This window comes from Homarus americanus, unplaced genomic scaffold, assembly GCF_018991925.1.
Source record: "Homarus americanus isolate GMGI-L3 unplaced genomic scaffold, GMGI_Hamer_2.0 scaffold32929, whole genome shotgun sequence".
Classification (NCBI taxonomy): Eukaryota; Metazoa; Arthropoda; class Malacostraca; order Decapoda; family Nephropidae; genus Homarus; species Homarus americanus.
The window spans coordinates 22,686,179-22,706,222 of record NW_024737097.1 but is presented as its reverse complement, the minus strand read 5'-3'; the positions used below and the strand labels follow the sequence as shown (position 1 = coordinate 22,706,222).

The window sequence follows — 20,044 nt, the reverse complement described above, 5'->3', positions numbered from 1 at the left end:
ACCCCTCAAATGTTGTTAATGAGTCAAGGGTCTCCTGGTTAAATTGATCTTATAAATTATATAAATTACTGGATGGTGTTATTGTGGCACATCCCTTACATATCATACTTGTTGTCTGAGTGAGTGAAAGAGTCTAACAGTTTTATTAAGATGGCCCCTCTACTGTATTTGTTAAATTAATGTTTATCTTGTGGATTGATTAAACTTGGCATTTACTGTGTACAAATGAGTAACTCGGTGCTTACGTGTAATAAATGTTTGTTTCTTTGTCTTGGTTTTATATCCTCATACATGTGAATGCTTCTACATACACCTGTACACACATAAATACTTACACATATCAATATTTTTAGTACACATGTCTCATCTTTTGGTGAAGCCTTGTTACAGTTACTCCCAAGGAATGATACAGTAATAAAGATGAATAAAAATATATTAAAAAAAGTCAGAAATATGTTGGATTATAAGGAACTGGAAAGTGTTGTGTTTTGAAATGAAATCAAGTGTGAGGAACTGACAGTGGATGTGTTAATGGAGCAATATGCCGTTCATAAATATGTAAAGTAACATTAAATTTCAACGTCATACAGAATCCCAGACAATTTTGTATATAATTCAGAAAAATACACCATGTACTGTAGGATTAATAATAATTGGAAATGAGATTTTAACACTGGTATAATTACTTAAAAAAATATATATACCCTGTATTCACTAAAAGGGCGATATTGAGATTATCAATAATTGGTTTAAACTTACTGTAATTGCTACAACTAAGGCAGGCGAAAATATTTTCTTTGCCAAAAGTAGGTAAAATATATAGAAACATTGTATTGTATTATGTGTGCCATACGTGTGTCATTCAGCGACATGTACTGTACATGTATTATACACATCATCTATAGTGGTTTTATTATAGTAATGCTTCTAATAACCATTATATTCATCAAGCCAAGTCATTATTAAATGTTCCCCTACTAGTATTAACATTACCTGGCCGCAGTTGATGTAATATTTTAAGTTAAACTGGTCATGTTTTGAGTCTTCAAGTGTCAATTATTATTATGATAATTGTACCCGTATTACTGTAGTACAATCATCGTTGCTATTTTTTTCAATATCTTAATAGTGGTAATATAACAACTATAATAATGTTTGGTAATAATAAGTCTTTCTTCTCCAAGTATTTTCTTCTAGTCACTGATCAGCTGGTACAGTGACGTCATGACCCTGTGTCCGAGTCCCTGCCTCTAACTTGGGTCCCACTAATGACCTAACATAACGCCTTATAACTTACCCACACCATATAAACCACTTACTTCCTTTATAGAATTATGATATATCAGCGACTATTGCGATAAATTTGGCCTTATAACGAATTAGGTGGAAATACTCATAGAAAACGACATTTGACCCGACAAAGGAGACAGCTGGCGTGAGACATAGGAACTAAAGAGACAAACAATGGCTGGTAGGGATGAAATCTTAGCCAATTTTCAGGTAAGATCACTCGTTTACCATCTTATTGTCACTATTCCAACCGTATACAATCACAGGTAAGGGTGTGGTCTTCTTAACTAATATGTGATCAAGTGGTTCTATTATTTCTTGAGGACGTGAGGGAAAGGTTTGTTCTATACCCGATGGAATTTCTCAACAGTTACGATATATATTTATTTATTGTTAAAACTGTAGGGTATGACAAGCTGATGTGGATGGTAGTTATTTGTAAAATGAGGGAAGTAAGTATAGCAGGTTGTAGTGTGTTGGCCGCCGTGTTGCAGGAGAATAACTGTGTCTCCTCAACACTCCATATAGATAACTTTGATGAATTTATTATTTTCCTAAAGTTCCCTAAATTTACTCTTCATATTAATCCTATTGCTGGAATTTTCAGTATAATTTATATTCCATTTGTGAAATTTATTAATATCAAATGGAGGATTACACTATACTATTTTATTACGTTATTTGAGCGATTTAATTACACTTGACAAATTAAATGTTATTCTCCTCATTAGGGTCTGTGATATTATCTTAAAAAAAATTTATTTTAAATTTGGACTTCAATATTTTATTTGTGCAATTTTATGGCCTTTTTCAGGGAAGTTTTAATTTAATCTCTACTAAGATTATCAAAAACTTCTAGAGACATACAGTACTTGATATGTGCAGAAAAAGAAAAATAAGGTACTTGGTTATATGAGGGGAAATAATAAATATATTAATGGACAAAATTAAGGGTAGGAGGGGGTGGGGGAAGGCAGAGATTCAGATGGAGGAATGAAATAAATAAAAAAAAAAAACGGGACTTGGAGAGATACAAATTCTTAGAAAATTGGTAAAAACGGCCCGAGAACAATTACTGTGGAGGACTGTGGTCGCCAACCCTCAGATATGACGACAGTATTTTGATTGATTGATAACTTATTAATTTTCTTGTGTGTTGTAGTGAGAAGTCTGTCTCTAAGAGTGGAGGGTAAAGTGGTGAGTTTATGGGTGTTAAGTTCTTGTTAGTTTTATTTATGATTGGGTAACAAAAAATGGCTGAGGAAGTTTTGATTTGTGATGGAGAGGAAGAGTCACTTTGGGGCCATAAGCTCTTAAAGTTGATGCAATCAGTGTTTGCGACCGCTCGTTAGTGACCAACTTTAAGGTACAAATTCTAGAGAAGATAACTTGTTTCTTATCTCTCAAGATGTACACCCACTAAAAAATTATTCGGCACCCTTAAGGCGTGATACAATATGACACAGGTGCCGAATAATTTTTTAGTGGGTGTACACTTGGATGCCATATATTTTATGGTTTAATTGATGGAATACTTGCCAGCGAGCAACTCACACCGCTAAGTGGCTCAACACTTCCCAGTGAACTTTCCATATGAGATGATAACAAAATGATACCCCAGCCAACGTATCTAACCTAACCCAACCTAGTCTAACCTAACCAACATATATAACCTAACCCAACCCAGTCTAACCTAACCAACATATATAACCTAACCCAACCCAGTCTAACCTAACCAACATATATAACCTAACCTAACCCAGTCCTACCTAGCTTAACCTAACCCAACCCATTCTGACCTAACTTAACCTAACCCAACCCATCCCATCCCATCTTGACCTCAACCAACCCAGTCTAACCTAACCTAAGATAACGTACTGTACATCCAGACTAGGATAAGTATGTTAGGAGATTAGGTTAAGTTTGGTTGGTTGGTTTATCTTATTTACAATAAATCGTCTGTGTCTGGTGGGCTGACAGTAGCGGCCGTACTAAGGTGGTGAGTCGAAGTGAGCTTGTCCACCTTGAAAAAATTGAAGAAGAAAAAATGTATAATAGTTATAATTCCTCCAGACTTTTTTATATTTGTGAGATAAACAAGTTTTCTTCTCTAGAATTTGTACGCCCCCCCCCCCTCCCCCAATTCGGGAGGGGGGGTTAGGTTCTCAAAATGGCCGCGAATTACGATTGCGGACTGGGGGTGGGTGGGTACATTTTTACTTGTGTACAAAGAAATGAATATTCCTTTTGTGTTTGCCCCTAGGACAATTATTTCTTTTACCTGTTGTAGTGTATATGTGTGTGTGTGTGTGTGTGTGTGTGTGTATAGACACCTACAAAACACCTTCAAACTATACACACACAAAAAACATACAAATAAATAATACTGTAATTGGAAAATCCTCTCGCAAATAATCAGAAACAATTTTATTAAAAATGTGAGTCTACCCTCAAGTCCTTGCCCTATTAATAAAGTACCTCCATCTAGTGAACTACATAGAGATGAAAGTCCATTATATCAAGGGTCCGTTAAATGTGAAAATCCTCATCTAATGGATTACATGGAGAGGTAAGTTCGTTATATGGAGGTTTCACTGTCTGGCCAGGTAATGAAAGACGAGTTTAAGAAGAATACCCTACATTCTGCGAGTTTTTCCCCTCAGGCATGTTCTGGTATTGAAGATGTGGGGGAAGCCTTTATGCACCTGGAGGCAGCCAACTGGAACCTGCTGGAGGCACTGCAGGTTGTTATGCCACAGGAGGGCACACCAGCCACACCTCTGCCCCCTCCACCACTACAGTCTGTATCTCAGGTAAGTTTTTCTTTGCTCATGATTTTTTTTTTTTTTTTACGGGTATTAGCTCACCCGGACACAGGTCACCGACCCACATCAGGGCCCGGGGGGCGAAAACATAATAATAATGATAATTATAATAATAAATCAGATAAGTAAAATTTATAATAAAAAATACAAAAATAAAAGTAAAATAATAATGATAACAATAATAATAATGAAAACACTGCAATAATAATAATTATAATAATAATAATAAGATACCATAAAGAAATTTAAAAAAAAAGATCATTAGTGAGACACAATATATGTATGTTGTGTTGTCAATAGCAAGAGAAACAATTGAGACCCTGCAATTGTGTGTAAATGAGGCAGAAAGTCAGATCAGCAACCTGGGACTTGGTCACAATTTTTGCAATGCCATATGGCAGCAGGGTCTACCATTAGACAACAGAATACAAATAGGTTTGGCAGACTTGAAACGGTGATCTGGTTTTGTTTTGGGTTCAAAATGTTTGTGTTCTGACAGATCTGTTTGTGAAGTGCTCGGGGCAAGAACAAGTGACAACGTTGCCTGAGGTGCATTCTTTATATCAGTTTACTTAATTTAGATCTCATGAAGCGTTATAAACTACAGCTTATTTCACCTATCGATGAAACACCCCTAACGCTAACCACCCCCCCCCCCCTCACTTATTACTAAGGTGTTTGATCATGATGTGAAATAAGCGAGGGTTCTTAATCTTCATGAGGTCCCTTATTCTAATATGGCTAAACTGTAATTGTTTTTTCTGATGCTACTTGGTTAGATTCGGTTAGGTTCACATTAAGATGGTTAATCATAAAAGGGGAAAAAACCAAGCTGGCAGGGGGCTAATCTTCAAGTGATCCCATTTTTTCTTGCGCTGTAGTGAATTTTTCTTCAAATGTTTTCAGCCAGAAGTAATAAGCGTTGACTCATCGCCAGAGCTCCACTTGCCTCCTCCCATACCTCCACTACCGGCAGCCATCCCTTCCACCTCTGCTGCCTCACTGCCATCTTCCTCAAACACATCTGCTGTTCTGGATGTTAATATACAGGTGAGTGGTGTGCTTTTGCCCATATGTGTTGGACAAGGTTTTCACGGGATTGCTTAGGCTCGTTGATCGGTAGAGGGTGATGTATTCATTAAAAAATTCTTAAAAGTTTACAATTAATTCAACATGTAATAGAGACAGTGTAGGTTTACAATGTGTACTTAGACCCACACCCTCCAGCCCCCAGACCTACACCCTCAGCCCCCTGACCCACACCCCCAGCCTATAAGAAGATTTGCACCCTTGGCATATTTAATCGATGATTTAACACCCTGATGCTAACCTAAACCCAAGGTAGTGTTATGGTGTTTAATCATCTGGGTGAAATAATCCAGGGTGTTAATCTTTACATGTTAATTTGATATATTCATTGCAGGTTTTGTGTGGGGGTGCGTCCGAGGGGAGCACTTTCCCGCTAGAGTTGCCGAGCTCAACTTCTGTAAGTGAATTGCGCACAATGCTGCACCAGCTTGTTGGCATTACCCCCTGTAGCCAGGTGAGTGGTCGATCCTATTAGTCTTTTCTGAGCTCTCATCATAAGTGTTGGATGAATTATTTTACATTTGATTTGTGTGTGTGACTGTGTATCGTGTACAGTATGTTATATGACGTGAAGAAAATTGTGATTTAGTTAGAGAGATTCCCTCACCCAGATCACCTCTGTGTAAACTTGTGTTTCTCTTCTTGGATTTGCTTATTTGAGTTTTCTGTATAACAAAAAAAAAATTTTGTTACTTGACATCGAAATCGGGTCTTGAGTTACTTGAAATAGTTTCCATAAAAACAGAGTTTGATTGTCATCAGGGAAGAGAATTATAGAGAAAGGGTGATTTTTTAGTAGGCAACTTAACCCTATTTCATTGGGCAGTCATTAAATAATGGTTAAATAACAATCAATGGTTTCTCTTTGGAACAAACTGCTTGGTTGTCTTCTTCACAAGGTACAGTAACTAAATGAAAAAAACATTAATTTCAAAAGCATACTGTGTGCTGTACAGTGTGTGTGTGTGATTTTGTCACCAACTCCCAAAAATACAAATTTAGTGCTTCTATATGCAGTACAGTGTGTAGTGGCCCAGGTGACACCCAGACTCCTGGCCTTGTTATGCTCTACGTAGATCATCAGTCTTTACCTGGTGTCAGTTACCTCCTGTACAAATCATTAAAACCTCTTATGTTCTAGCCAGTTAGAGTTGAAATGAGGCTCATAGACCAGAATCTTAAATGTCATTACCTTAAAGGTACAAATTTATTACAGATTTTAGAAGGCTTTAAGACACCAGTAGAAGACAGCACAGTGATCACGGCAGCGCTTCTGCCTGAGTCCCGGACACTCACACTCAATGCTCAGTCCTCAGTCACTTTTGATAACTACTATGAAAGGTGAGATGTTGAGCTGGTCCACAAGCCTACAATAAAAACTGATGTAACTTTACTTTTGTTGATATGTATAGTTATCATGGGTGTTGAATACTTTCCTGAGCAGGTTAGTCTAGGGTGATGTGAGGGGTGAAAATGAGTGATGGAGAGAGGTGCAACTTGTGTGAATAATGACGTGGGATATGTGTCAGGTGTTGAATGCAAATAATACCTACTGATAATTTAGAGGAAAAGTAACAAGTGTTAGTGAGTGTGGGAAAACTGTGTACTGTACTGGAGAAAGACAGTGAGTGTGACGAGAATTAATGATGAAAATAAATAGAGAAAGAGACAAGGAGAAATAAATGTTAAGTGGAATGGAAATTTTATCAGATGAAATCAAGGGTCTTAGATATCTGGGAGTGGATGTGTCAGCAGGTGTGATGAGGTGAACCACACAGTACAGTACCTGAAGGAAAGAATATACTGGATGGAAAGAGGACAATGTCAGAGGTTGGAAGTAGTACAAGAACACGGATGAATGGAGGAGACCTTTGTATGAGAGTCTGCCGGGTGGTTGGAGATGGCTCAGTGGCTGTTTGGAAAATAGATTCTGAATAGTGTTAAATATTTACCCAGAATTAATGGAGCTCTTGGGGACGAGTATCTATTACTGATCCACGACGAATCAAACAGCAAAGACTACAACCTTCGGTTTCCCGGCAGCAAGAGAATCAAAGAAATTAAAAGTGACATTCATGACCTGACAAACATCGCTGTTCGATATCAACAATGGACAGGCTGGCCGCCGAACACCGACCAAGAAAATGTGAGTTGAGATTTTTTCTTTACGGGGATTAGCCCACCCAGGCACAGGTCACTGACCCACATCGGGCCTGGGGGGCAAAAACGTAACAATAATAATAATTATAATAATACACCCCGTAATAATAATAATTCATAATAAATAAAATTTATAATAAATAATACAAAATTGAAAAATAAATAATAAAATAATAATAATAATAATAATAATAATAATAATAATAATAATAATAACAACACTGTAATAATAATAATAATAATAATAATACAAAAATGAAAAAAAGATCAATATTGAGAAATTATATACTGTATGTATGTTGCGTTGTCAATAGTAAGAGAAACAATTGAGTCCCTGCAATTGTGTGTAAATGAGGCAGAAAGTCAGATCAGCAACCTGGGACCTGGTCACAATTTTTTTAATGCCATATGGCAGCAGGGTCTACCATTAGACAACACATTATGCTTCCAATTTCTTCCCAGGCGGTAGTTCCTCCCTGTTTGGTAACTGCCCGCTACCTCAAAATATATAACCATTAGTCTATTAAGCTCATGTCTTTGAATGAACCCTTAGAAGTCAGCTGTAGGTAAGTCTGCCATCATCAGTGGACTTTTCATGTTCCTTGGATTCCATCTCTGTGCCTATGGGGGCACACTAGAGAACCCTTAGCTGCTGATTCAAGGTCAATTGGTCATCTTAACACAGTACTGTATTGGGGTATATTCTACCTGTGAATATCAAACCTTAATAGTAAAAAAAACATTCTCAGAGACTTTGCAGTGTCGTGTGTTACTGACACATTAAACAATAACAAAACAAGTTACAAGTTACCGGATAAAAGCAGACGAGAAAACAAACATAGAATTATGGTGTTTGAATGTTTTTATGGTTACTGTTTGGGGATTTTTCTGACTTATTAAAGGAGTTAGTAGTCATACAAATAGTTTAAGTGTAATTTACTCTCTCCAAGGCTTAAGGTAACTATCGAACTGTAGTGAGAGATAAACTTGTATTACTAAGGAGTTTTAATTGGGTGATTCATTGCGTATTATTAGCTGCTGGAGTTTGTTGTGTAAATGTTTTGATGTTTTTTAAAGTACTGTATTATATTATACAGTTATAAAGTTTTCATATTTTTGAAAATGTTAAATAAAGTGTAGTATACAGCTTCAGTATAAAGTTTAGATATTTTTTTAAAGTATTATATTACACAGCTAATTTTATGTATTGGAGAAGGACAGCTTGATTTGATTCATTTTTGTTGTTTTAATTCACAAATAATCCTTCAGGCAACGTTAGCTTCCTCGGGAATCAGTAAGCAGCACCACCTCACAGTACGGAAGGCAGTGAAAGAACGTACACCCAAAGCTCAAAGAAAGGTTAGCTATAATTACCTCCTTCCTGTTTGTCATGTTTTTAATATCTAAGTCATGTAATGTCCACTTGTGTGTCAGTAACTTCCCAGTGGAATATATTCACGGACGTAACTTATTAATTTCCACCTATTTGTCTGTTTCTCTGTCCACCCCTCTATCCATATCTCCATACCTATACACTTTTACTTCACCCAAATTTGTGGAGTAAGAATTATTTTTTTTAATTTGACTTCACTTTCCTGAAGACGTTAATGGAGACCGGGGAAGAGAACAGCTCAGGCGACGAATTCCTGGACGCCTCGGAACTTTTAAATGACGACGATGACTTCTTGGACATGATGGATGTTCCTGCAGTTAAAAAGGCACAGACATTGAGTAAGTAGAGAGTGAATTATCATGTTCAAATGTGACGCCTTGCAGACCACAACTTCGTTTACGTCTAAAAAGAAAAACGCCAGAGAACATGGGTAAAGTTTTGTAAAATGGAACTCACTCTACAGTACTGTTTCTCTTGACCTAAATATGATAGTGTAGTCATTCTTGTAACAAATTGAAGCTTACGTACTTTGGATTATGTCGCCAAAATCAGTTACTGTAGTAAAAATCTTGTCATAAGCTTAACAGTTTAGAGGCATTAAATTATGATGAAATATGAATATTTTGATATTGGATACTCGTGTACATCATAACTAATCATAATCAGTACTGAAAATGTTCATGAGATTATCGAGATCAACATAATACAATAATCACCTTAACCTCATTTTCTGGCAAAAAATTGGTGTATGTGATGGAAATACTGTAAAGATATGGTAATACAGGTACTCCTCGACATATGACCACCCGGACATACTACTGCCTCAGTCGTACCAAAATTTTTCAAATTAGGTATGTGTTTTCCAGTACCGAAACGTTTCCGTCCCGTACGAGAGCGTGGCGTGGGCTGGGCCGCCTCGTGGTGTACAGCGTCCACGCCATAGCGCGCTCAGTTGGTGTTTGGCTGTCGTTGTTGTCGGTAGTGATCGCACTGTGTACTGACAATATTTTCGGTTCTAATTCCCTTTAGAATGACTGGCAAGCGTAAAAGTGAGTTCTGGTGGTGCTCAGAAGAAACAAATGGCAGAGGCATTTGCTACTATTAATAAGGGGATGCAAATGTCTGAAGAAATGGATCAAAATGTTGAGCATTTTGCAAAAGTTGACAGACTGATCCAAGATGCACTTGCTTGCTACAGGGATATTTACAATGAAAAGAAAAGGCAAACTGTGCAGTCTAAATTGGACATATATTTTAAGGAGTCCCCCCACTGCTGTCTCCTCACACCCCACCAGTGCTGCCTCTTCACTCCCTAAAGATGATCCAATACCTTCACAAGCAAGTATGTTAACCTGTCTAAAGAAAGCGATATTGATGACCCACCCAGCCCTGTCTCTTCCACTCTCCGTCATCCAATTAATGTAGTCTCCATGTTTAATTAAAAAATTATTGGGGCCCCGTGTGCATTCAGCTGACTACATTAAAGGTAAGTGCACAGTAACACTTTATTCATTTTTCATTATTGATTACTTTTATTGTACTGCATTTCATTTTAGATTTTCTATGTATTATTTTTTTGCATTTTCGACTTACGATCAATTCGACATGCGACCTGGATTTGGTACCTAACTCCGTCGTAAGTCGGGGACAGCCTGTACTGTACAAACAAAGATTTTTCCATGCAAAATAATGTACACATACACACACACACACACAGGCTCACATTCATGCGTAAATTGATAATACACTATTACGTATGACGCCTTAACATTAGTCACAAGAATGACGGGTCATTATCACTGTCACATGGCAGGAGTCACTACACTGTAGATCTGTGTTTCCCTTCTTTATCATTGTCATCGTCTGTAACCGCTGTGTCTGATGGTTTCTGTGAACATTGACGATGTTAAGGAAGAACTAGGCTTTGTCTGCCAGCTGAATGGATGTCATTCACCATGTGTTACCATTGGAGTGTCTCGGCAGGCGAGGAAGAGAACAAGAGCACACGCCCCGCCAGCATTGCAAACTTACGGCTGACAACCCCTTAACAAATGGGATTTTCAATTCTACAAAATATTGTTTCACGCTCCTTCGGCCCTGGAATTGAGAGGCAATAAGTATGGGAAAACAATGGAATAAAAAACGTTTTTGACCTGGGCGGCACTTACGAAGTTATGGTCTGCATGGCCTCATCCTTTTGTCTTTTCCTGTCTCTTAAACTAGATAATATATATCCTGTCTTTTACTCAATAAGATATATCTAGTCAAGATACTTCTATATATGGGAGAGATGAGAGTAATTTCTCTTCATAAAAAATATAACGTCCACACAATATGAAATTTTAATTGTATAAAGGGTTGGCTAAATCTTCATGTGATCCCTTACAGTTTTAGACCTTTGAAAGACTATATTTACTTCCCATATCTAATGGTGTGTATGTGTTCCACCCCCTCCTCCCCACACAGTACCAGCAGACGTGGACGATGAGGTGATGGGGGTCATGCACTTTTCCGAGGAGTTTCGTAACCGGTATGGAAGCTGTGTCCCCATGTTCTATCAAGGATCGCTGGAAGACGCCTTGAAGGAATCAGTTCAACTTCCAGCAAAAAATGTGGGTGTTTTATCTCGCTCATTGAGTACATGTTGATTTAAATATTGTGTTGTGTTCAGTGTGTAATAGAATGGCTGTACGTTTTTCTGTGAGATTATACTATATTTTCATGGTTCTGAATTAAATATTAGTGCATCAATATCTATTTCCTCCTCACATCATCTTTTGTCCCTCGGCTGACAGTATCCTGAAGGTTTGTATTTTGTTCAACAGAGAAAATTGCTAGCAGTGTACTTACATCATGATGGCAGTGTCCTCTCCAATGTCTTCTGCTCACAAGCTCTTTGCCAGATATCTGTTGTTGACTACTTATCGGCAAACTTTGTCGTGTGGGGCTGGGATCTAACGCATGAAGCAAATAAAGCCAGGTACTGTACTTTACTTTCTCATTGTGCACTGTATTGTAGTCCCATACTTTGATATTTTTTATAAATTTTGTATTTTACATCATGTTTTATACATAATGAGAATGTAATGTTTGGTATAAGATGATAAATTAGTTTTATAATTTATTGCCTTAGACTGTAGTGTACTGTATGGATGCATAGAGGCATGGACAGCGTTGTATAAATTCATCAACACCTTCAATGCATAAACGACACTCCGTCAGACCTAGAGTTACCTCGTGTTCAACATCAGATAATAACCCATCAGGAAATAGAAGTTAGCTTTGGTGGAGTGTAATGGAGGGAATGTAGTGCTTGGGGAGGGTGTGTGGTGGTTAATGTATGTATTGTTGTTCTGCTCCCACTTCCTTATAGTTAATACACAAGTCATACCTCATCATTAACATACAAGTCATTCATAGTTAATACACAGTTACTTGTTCTTACTTAATGCAGTTGTTCATATTATACATTGTGAGCTCCGAGTGAACAAGCTGATGTAATAAGTTATAATCAGACCAATGGTGTAGAAGGAATATATTTGACTTTTTTTTCCCACAGGTTATTAAATTTAGTCACAACCCATTTTGGGTCGATGGCCTCCTCAACAGTAAGAAGTTTTAGTGTAGACAAACTGCCAGCGCTGTTGGTGATCACACGCACAAGAGGAACCATTGAGGTGCTTTCAGTTATTCACGGTATGTAGCACCTTTCTTGACTCTTAATAGATTGACCTAACACTTGCAGGTATATTGTTAATAAGTGTATACCACCTCGTACAGGTATACATAAATGGGATTACCTGAAAACTAATCCTGCAAGTTTATTTCATTCACCTGATGGTCAATCACTAATGCTAACCTAACCTAACCTTACGTAACCTAACCTAACTTCATCCTCCGGGTACCATTAGGATGTTTAATCATCAGGTGAAATAAGCTGGGTGGTAATCTTCAGGTGTTTCCGTATGTGTAAAAGGAAAACATTTGCATAGTTCTTAACTAAAATAAAAGTACATGATCAGTGAAAACACATAACAACACACACACACACACACCCACTTCATACATTTCAAGTGAAAAATATTCCTCTATCTGTCTACATCAGGTAATGGAGTTCTAGACGAGGTAATGACGGCTCTCCTGCACGCGACGGAGATGTTCGAGGAACAGAGAGCCACAGAAGTGCAGGAGGAAGAAGCCAGAGAAGTACGGGAGGCTGTGAAAGCTGAACAAGACGCCGCCTACATGGAGTCCTTAAAAGCAGACAGAGCAAAGGTGTGTGCGTGTGTTGCTTCTCATAGTGTTTATTTTATGTATCTTTATTGAACCTTTATACTGAACCAAAAATGTATTCTACCCAATCAACATTTCTTGAATCATTTTTTTTTCTCTCGTTTCTCTTTTGGGGCGCTCATGAAATAACCCCAGACTGGACGAGGTTCATTTAAATGCCCTTTTTTTTGTGTTATTCAGGCAGCAGCAAAGAAGCAGGCAGAGATGGAAGAAAAACAAGAGAGGGAAAGAGTAGAATCAATCAAGCAACAAGAGGAGGCCATCAAAGAGGTGTGTGTGTGTGTGTGTCTCTCCCTGGTATTTTTCACTGTTCCCCTGAGAGCGATTCATATTTGTATTGTTTGCAGGCTGTCAGAGCATCACTTGAAACTATATTTAATTTTGATTGTTTGCAGGCTGTCAGAGCATCACTTGAAACTGATATACCTCAAGAGCCCAGTTCAGACTGCCCATACCCCGTGGCCACATTACGTTTCCGCATCCCTGGCGGTGAAACTTTCAGTCGAAATTTCCTAGCGAATACGACCCTCCAGGTTAGTTTATGTTTTGTGTATATAGTGGCTGGTTTTGCTTTGTGTTTTCATTTGGGATATACCACTGTAATTTTAAGGCTTGTGTACTTCTTCCTTCCACAAGTCGTGCTCTAGATTGTTTGAGTGTGTTTGTGTGATTGGTTGAGAGATTAATTGATTGTATGGATAATTTTTGAGTATGTGTCAGATTAATTGATTGTGTGAGAGATTGTTTGGTAGGAGACTGCTAAAGTAAAGATGGAGAGAACGCACGAGACGGCATGCAAGAGACTGCTAATTTTTTTAAACATCTCGACAGATGAATTTCAGAGGCGATCTTGTTGTGGAATGGACAGTGGAATGGAGGACTAGATATACAGTTATACCCTGTATTTACATTATGGAGTACCTGTAGTAGACTATTGATGAGAAGCTGAGATAATTAGCAAAAGTTAATGCTTAGTATTTTGCAAAGGTTATTGTAAATTGAAATGTTTTTAATCTGGATCAGTCAGTGAATCAAGCTATTGCCTGTTAAAACTTGATCGAAAGAAACGTATTACCTAGGTGTTAATTGTTATAATATTGAAAGTTTTTTTTAAATATACTAAAACATGCCTTAAATCTAGGTTTTGTTTTTGTTTTCTTTTTTTGTTTTCTAACTTAGGTAAAAAATTAAGGATGGAACATGGGTGACTAATTATGTTGTGTTGTCAGGTGCTGCTCAACTTCCTGCATGTGAAGGGTTATCCTGCTGATGAGTACAAGTGTCTTCAGTCTTGGCCACGGAGAGATGTAAGTACTGTAGTACTGCGCTGTTAGAGTGACTGCATCGTCTCGGTGGTGGTCTTGATAATTAATGACAGAAGACAGACGTTGCTTATTTCTCTTTGTATATTACGAGAAAGTAAAACACTATCTAGAGTGATCGATCCATGACGACAAGTGGATTTGATGGGTGGGAGGGAAACACAGGAAAGATCCAAGCTTCTATATTTTTCTGTGTAGCCTGAAATGTTAGAGAAACTTGGCTCTCTCCTGTGTTCTCTCCTGCCCATCAAATCCACTATACAGAGTGATCGAGGTGTTAGTAATTATCTCTGTGCTGTCCCGTAGGTGAGTGCATTAGATGTCTCCAAGACGTTAATGGACTACAAGCTGTACCCCCAGGAGACCCTTAACATAGAGGAACGATGAGAGGTGATGTAAGGTGTATGTGTCCTGGGCATGTGTGGTGGGTGAGCTGCAGCAGTCTACCACCACTGTCACCTGTGATTATGTTTAAGACAGATCCTAGGCCACTTATAAAAACATCCTAGTGAAGTATCCAAGTATTATGTTGTAAAGTTGGACACTGGAATAGGATATTACTTTATATACCTACTAGCCAAGGGTGGACTTGACAGAAAACTTAAAAAAAAAAAAAACTACAAGAAAATTTTGCTGCAATATTTGGATGGATCTCATTGGACAGATCTAAGAAGACTCTCAGTGTAGTATTAAATTATTGAAAATTCTGTCATAACTGTTTACTCTTAAAGTTTTTTTTTACAAAGTAGTTATATATAATTATGAAAATTAAGCCCTGATTTGTAAGGGTAATGAACACATGCATCAGGAGCCTATATTTTACAGTGGCAGTACACAGTGTGGAGTCACCAATCACAAAGAAAATGATGATAGAAATATAAGAGGAAAGTGTTCTTTGATTCCAGTCATTTTAGTTTAGGATACAAATGACACACACACATCCCCATTATCAAATTATTTAACTAGAATCTGTTGTCTCAAAGGTGTAAGAATATTTCATGTTTTAGAGAGTAAGATATTTTTTCCTTTTATCATTTATTTGCACACAACCACAAGCAATGTGTGAGAGGAACCAGTTGATATTTTAGAGTGATATGTATAAGGATAACACAGTAATGCTCATTGCATGCGAAGTGTTAACTAATAGTTGATGCTCTTAACACATGTAATGTTGCCTGCCACCTACATAGACCTGGAAGTGGACAATCTACAGTACTTCAAGGAAATTCTCAACCCAGCTGGCCAGAGAAATACACGTCCCTTCATCTTCAACAGAAGGTGGACACCGTATAAACACATGCTCATTTATACAACAAAACTAACTGTGACACCAAAATTTTGAATGTATGCAATCTTTTTATTGCAATAAAATTATATAATGTTAAACTTTTTTTAAAAATGAAACTTGAACAGTGTGACATATTTAATATCACAATTTTTATTTATTTTTTTTTTTATTAGTATTATTTTTTTTTAGGATTTCATAAAGGAAATAATGCCACTCCTTGTTTTTGATTTCTGGGGTAATTTTTATACATCCACAAAGAGTATTTAATGGTACAGTATAGAATTTGTTTGTTTTTCTGTATTTGTTAACATTTTGATTTCTGAAATGTACCTTGAGTGTCTGTGCACCTGTTATCGGGATATTACTGTACCTTAGGTATTTAACCCCCTGAGAAAAAGAGGAAATTTACCTTTGAATCTAAGTTTATTGGGTCAGACGTCAAGATGGTCGTTGTTGTTAAAAAAAATTTAAATGCAAGTTATGAAAGGTCGAGTCTCCATGAATGTGACATTTGGTAGGCCCCTTGGTCCCTTTACTTCTTGAGGTTTGGGTCACTGCATCAAAAGTCGAGGTACTGTACTGTAGTAACCAACTTGGGGGATCTTCTGCAAGTCATGTACTGTATCTGTCTCCTACCACAGGAACCGTGTGTAACATTAAGCTGTTTCTACCCATTTTTTTGGATTATTGGTTTTTGCACTGTGACTTTTGTTATTCACACTGTGCCATCACCGAACTTCAGTAAGGTGCTCTTAGGGGTAGACAAAAGGGTGTGTGTGTGTTTTGGGTTATAAGTCAGAGGTGGGGGTAATTGTGACTCAGAATAAACATTTGGTTTCTTCAAGATAAACTGTGCTTGGTAAGAGGCACCGTTGATATATTTGGGTAATTATATACTATACTGTACCCATCAGGCTGTATAGACCCCCCCAAGTGAGGGAGAGACACCTGACTCGAGAAGACCAGGTGTCTGTTGGTATATCATGTTGTGTTTGTGGTCCTCTTATTCAAGATGGTAGATACCTTGGTACAGGAGTCTTTGATTTATGAAAGTATGCAAGTAAATCACTGTAGGTGCATGTGAGCCAGGTATATGCTGATAACCATGAAGGAAAAAGCAAATACAAAGTTTCCAAGCACTTTCGTCTATGTCACACGACTCACCCCAAAGAGGTGAAATACACAAAAGCGCTTGGGAACTTTGTGTTTTCTTTTTTTTCTTATGTGATTATCAGGTTATAAGAGTACGTATATTAAATTTAGATTTTTATAATATTACTTTTATTTTTTATTTTTTATTTTATATATATATATATATATATATATATATATATATATATATATATATATATATATATATATATATATATATATATATATATATATATATATATATATATATATATATATATATATATACAAAGAAAGACAAATATGGTGATGTAAGAGGCACTCTGATGAAACAGATTTCAATTTAATAAGGAAAAGAAGTACAGGAAGTAACACTTGATTGTTGTGTCTGCCATATACTCAGTTACAGCTTGTTAGTTCAGACACCTTCCTCTTTCTCTCATTTACTTGAAATTATAACACATCAAGAGTGTCAACATGTTGTTTTATCATTTGAGGATGTTCTTGGGCAAATCTGAGCCAATGTGGTAATGGTGGTGTGGCAGAGGTAATGTTCCATCACTGTCAGGTGTGGCGAGATATCTTGAACTACCAAGTTTTTAATGTTTAGTTAATCAAATTTATGTACAGTATACTGTATGTCTTAAGGAATTCAATACAGTGTTTAGAAAGGATGTTCTATGAACCAACCTGAAACAAATGTATGTCCTTGAATTGGCAGGTTATTTACATATTATTAGTCATTACCATGTCTCTCTCTTTTGTACATTTCAAAACTGAAGTCGTTGATCCATGGACATGTTCTCAAGACACTAATTGTTGAACCTGTGAATTAGTTTGAGTTAGCTTTCTCTCTCCCACCCCTCAACATATATCTTTAAAATGTCCTCCTTCTCATGTGCAATTTTGGAAATGTTAAATTAGGCTGGGTATTTTTTTCTCTAGTGTATTGAAATATTATTATTATAATTACTATTGATAATATCGAAACAAGTGGTTCATGGCTTAAGGTGGAGTGACCACAAGGACCTGGTTTGTCTTTTATTGCATGTGTTGTGTTAAGTGATGGCCAGCATGAGAGGTGGTACCTTAGTGTCCTGTTTGAGAATGCCGGAAAGGCCTGGCATTTAAAGAGTTTGCTCCATATGAACACCAACACTTATTACTGTAATACACTTTACTTTGATGCAGTACTTTAAGGTTCTGGGGAAATTTAAAAAGAAAATTAGCATGTGAAAATAACATAGAGCAAGATGATTCAAAGCTTTGTGTATGTGTGTGTGTGTGTGTTTGGGTATGGTTGGGTAGATGGGGTGATGACCATAGGCACGGTCAACAGAGATGATAAAATAGATAGATGAATATTAAATGGTTTGGTAATACTGTGCTAGTAAGAGTTACAGATGCTATATTTATAACAGCTCACACTTGATGTTTGTAAATGATTGTTAAAGGAATCTCAAGACGACAAACTTGTGCCCCAACCCGGGTGTCTCCTACATACAAGGGACTCCACCATTCATGCCCAACACCACCCTGGTATACCCAACACCACCCTGGTATACCCAACACCACCCTGGTATACCCAACACCACCCTGGTATACCCAACACCACCCTGGTATACCCAACACCACCCTGGTATACCCAACACCACCCTGGTATACCCAACACCACCCTGGTATACCCAACACCACCCTGGTATACCCAACACCACCCTGGTATACCCAACACCACCCTGGTATACCCAACACCACCCTGGTATACCCAACACCACCCTGGTATACCCAACACCACCCTGGTATACCCAACACCACCCTGGTACACCCAACACCACCCTGGTATAATTAAACAAACAACTATAAAGGCCTTGAGTTGTATAGACTCGAGATACGGCTCTCAGTCCACCAAGCTAGGCCATACTGTAGTCAATGTAATGCAATCAACATGGCCCCCAAATTTCCCCCATCATGAAAGGTTAGGTTAAGTGCACATATTTTTCATACATGTTATACCAGTACTATAGAAGTTATGTCATTCCATTCATGATAAAGAATAATTAATATAATTTCATAGTTTTACAAAAATGAGCTTAAAGAAAAAATGCATGAAACTTAATAGAACTTGTTTTTAGATTAGAGATATAAGGAACTTGTCTTGTTAATGTTCATGTACAAAACACTAGATGCCTCACATGTTGGAAAAATCCCAATGAATCTCATTCTTTACAATAAGACAATGTAATACATTATATGGCATCCTGTTCATAGTTATCATGTCTTTACTCTGAAAACTTTTGTCATTAACCATCCTCATGTTTACCACACATACACTTGTCTATAAAGTGCTAACTCCATACAGTCTATTGCTTCATCACTCACTGACCACATGAATCAGTCCCAATGAAACAGTGATGGAACTTTCTTGATTTTCAACTTGGAATTCGATCCAGTAAACAATCTCTTGCATTATGATGTTGAGATTAGATATTAGATCCAGCCTATTTTCACTTTGAATGTTTGTTGCAAAAGTGACAAGACTTGGATTTTGGTTTGTGCAGAGTCATAATAACATCAAAGGAATCCTGTTAACTTACGTATGGGACAGGTTTGCTGCTTCCGTTGTTGTGGTCTGTAGTGTATGTGTTGAAAGATACTATACTGTACTAAATACAGTGTGAAGACGAGAGAGCTTGCATCCCAGTGTATGGTCTTGTGGGGGGGTCACGTGATAAGTTCGGGGAGTAAAGGTTTATTCTTGTAGTGATTCTTGTAACACTTGATACTGTAATCATGTTAGTGTTGTCATGAAGGGAGTTATTGATGATGAAATAGGAAGAAATGTCTAGTCAAGATCTATTGTAAACCAAATTGAGCAGTGAAGTGAGTCATGGCATTGAAGTTAGTGGGTTGTTTGGGTGTGTGTTAGCATCACAAGGGAATATGCGAGTAAATTGAAGGTAGTCAGTGTTGTTGAAGAAAGAAGGACTTAAGAATGAATTAGTGAGAAAAGAAATTGTGTGGAATTTTTCAGCGTTTTTTTTTTTTTTAATACACGAAATATCTACAGTATCTCTGTCTGTCTCATTGTCTTCTTGATTTTTTGTTGGGTGGATCAAGGGGTACAGAACTATCAGAGAAAGATGATAGTGGTGTAAGACAAGTATACACAAATTAGCAGAAAAGCCAAGAGAAGTAGAAATAACACACACGCGTGCACGCGCGCACACACACTTGCTCATATCCTCAACGTTTA

The 20,044-nt window shown here is 37.4% G+C and overlaps 1 protein-coding gene across 1 annotated transcript; it reads left to right on the top strand.

The window, feature by feature from the left end:
- The first annotated feature begins 1,380 nt into the window (after nt 1-1,380).
- LOC121873340 (FAS-associated factor 1-like) lies at nt 1,381-19,145 on the top strand. Its single transcript, XM_042376868.1, has 16 exons — nt 1,381-1,500; nt 3,954-4,103; nt 5,022-5,165; nt 5,539-5,658; nt 6,421-6,545; nt 7,161-7,350; nt 8,634-8,723; nt 8,966-9,095; nt 11,224-11,369; nt 11,583-11,737; nt 12,317-12,453; nt 12,863-13,032; nt 13,231-13,320; nt 13,446-13,583; nt 14,280-14,357; nt 14,679-19,145. The coding sequence occupies exons 1-16, from the start codon at nt 1,465-1,467 to the stop codon at nt 14,757-14,759; spliced, it is 1,980 nt and encodes a 659-aa protein (XP_042232802.1). The 5' UTR covers nt 1,381-1,464; the 3' UTR covers nt 14,760-19,145.
- Nucleotides 19,146-20,044: the final 899 nt, after the last annotated feature.

Coding starts and splice junctions, on each gene's coding strand:
- LOC121873340 (XM_042376868.1), top strand. CDS start 1,465: ATGGCTGGTAGGGATGAAATCTTAGCCAATTTTCAG. Junction 1,501..3,953: donor AAATCTTAGCCAATTTTCAG/GTAAGATCACTC, acceptor TTTTCCCCTCAG/GCATGTTCTGGTATTGAAGA. Junction 5,166..5,538: donor TTCTGGATGTTAATATACAG/GTGAGTGGTGTG, acceptor TATTCATTGCAG/GTTTTGTGTGGGGGTGCGTC.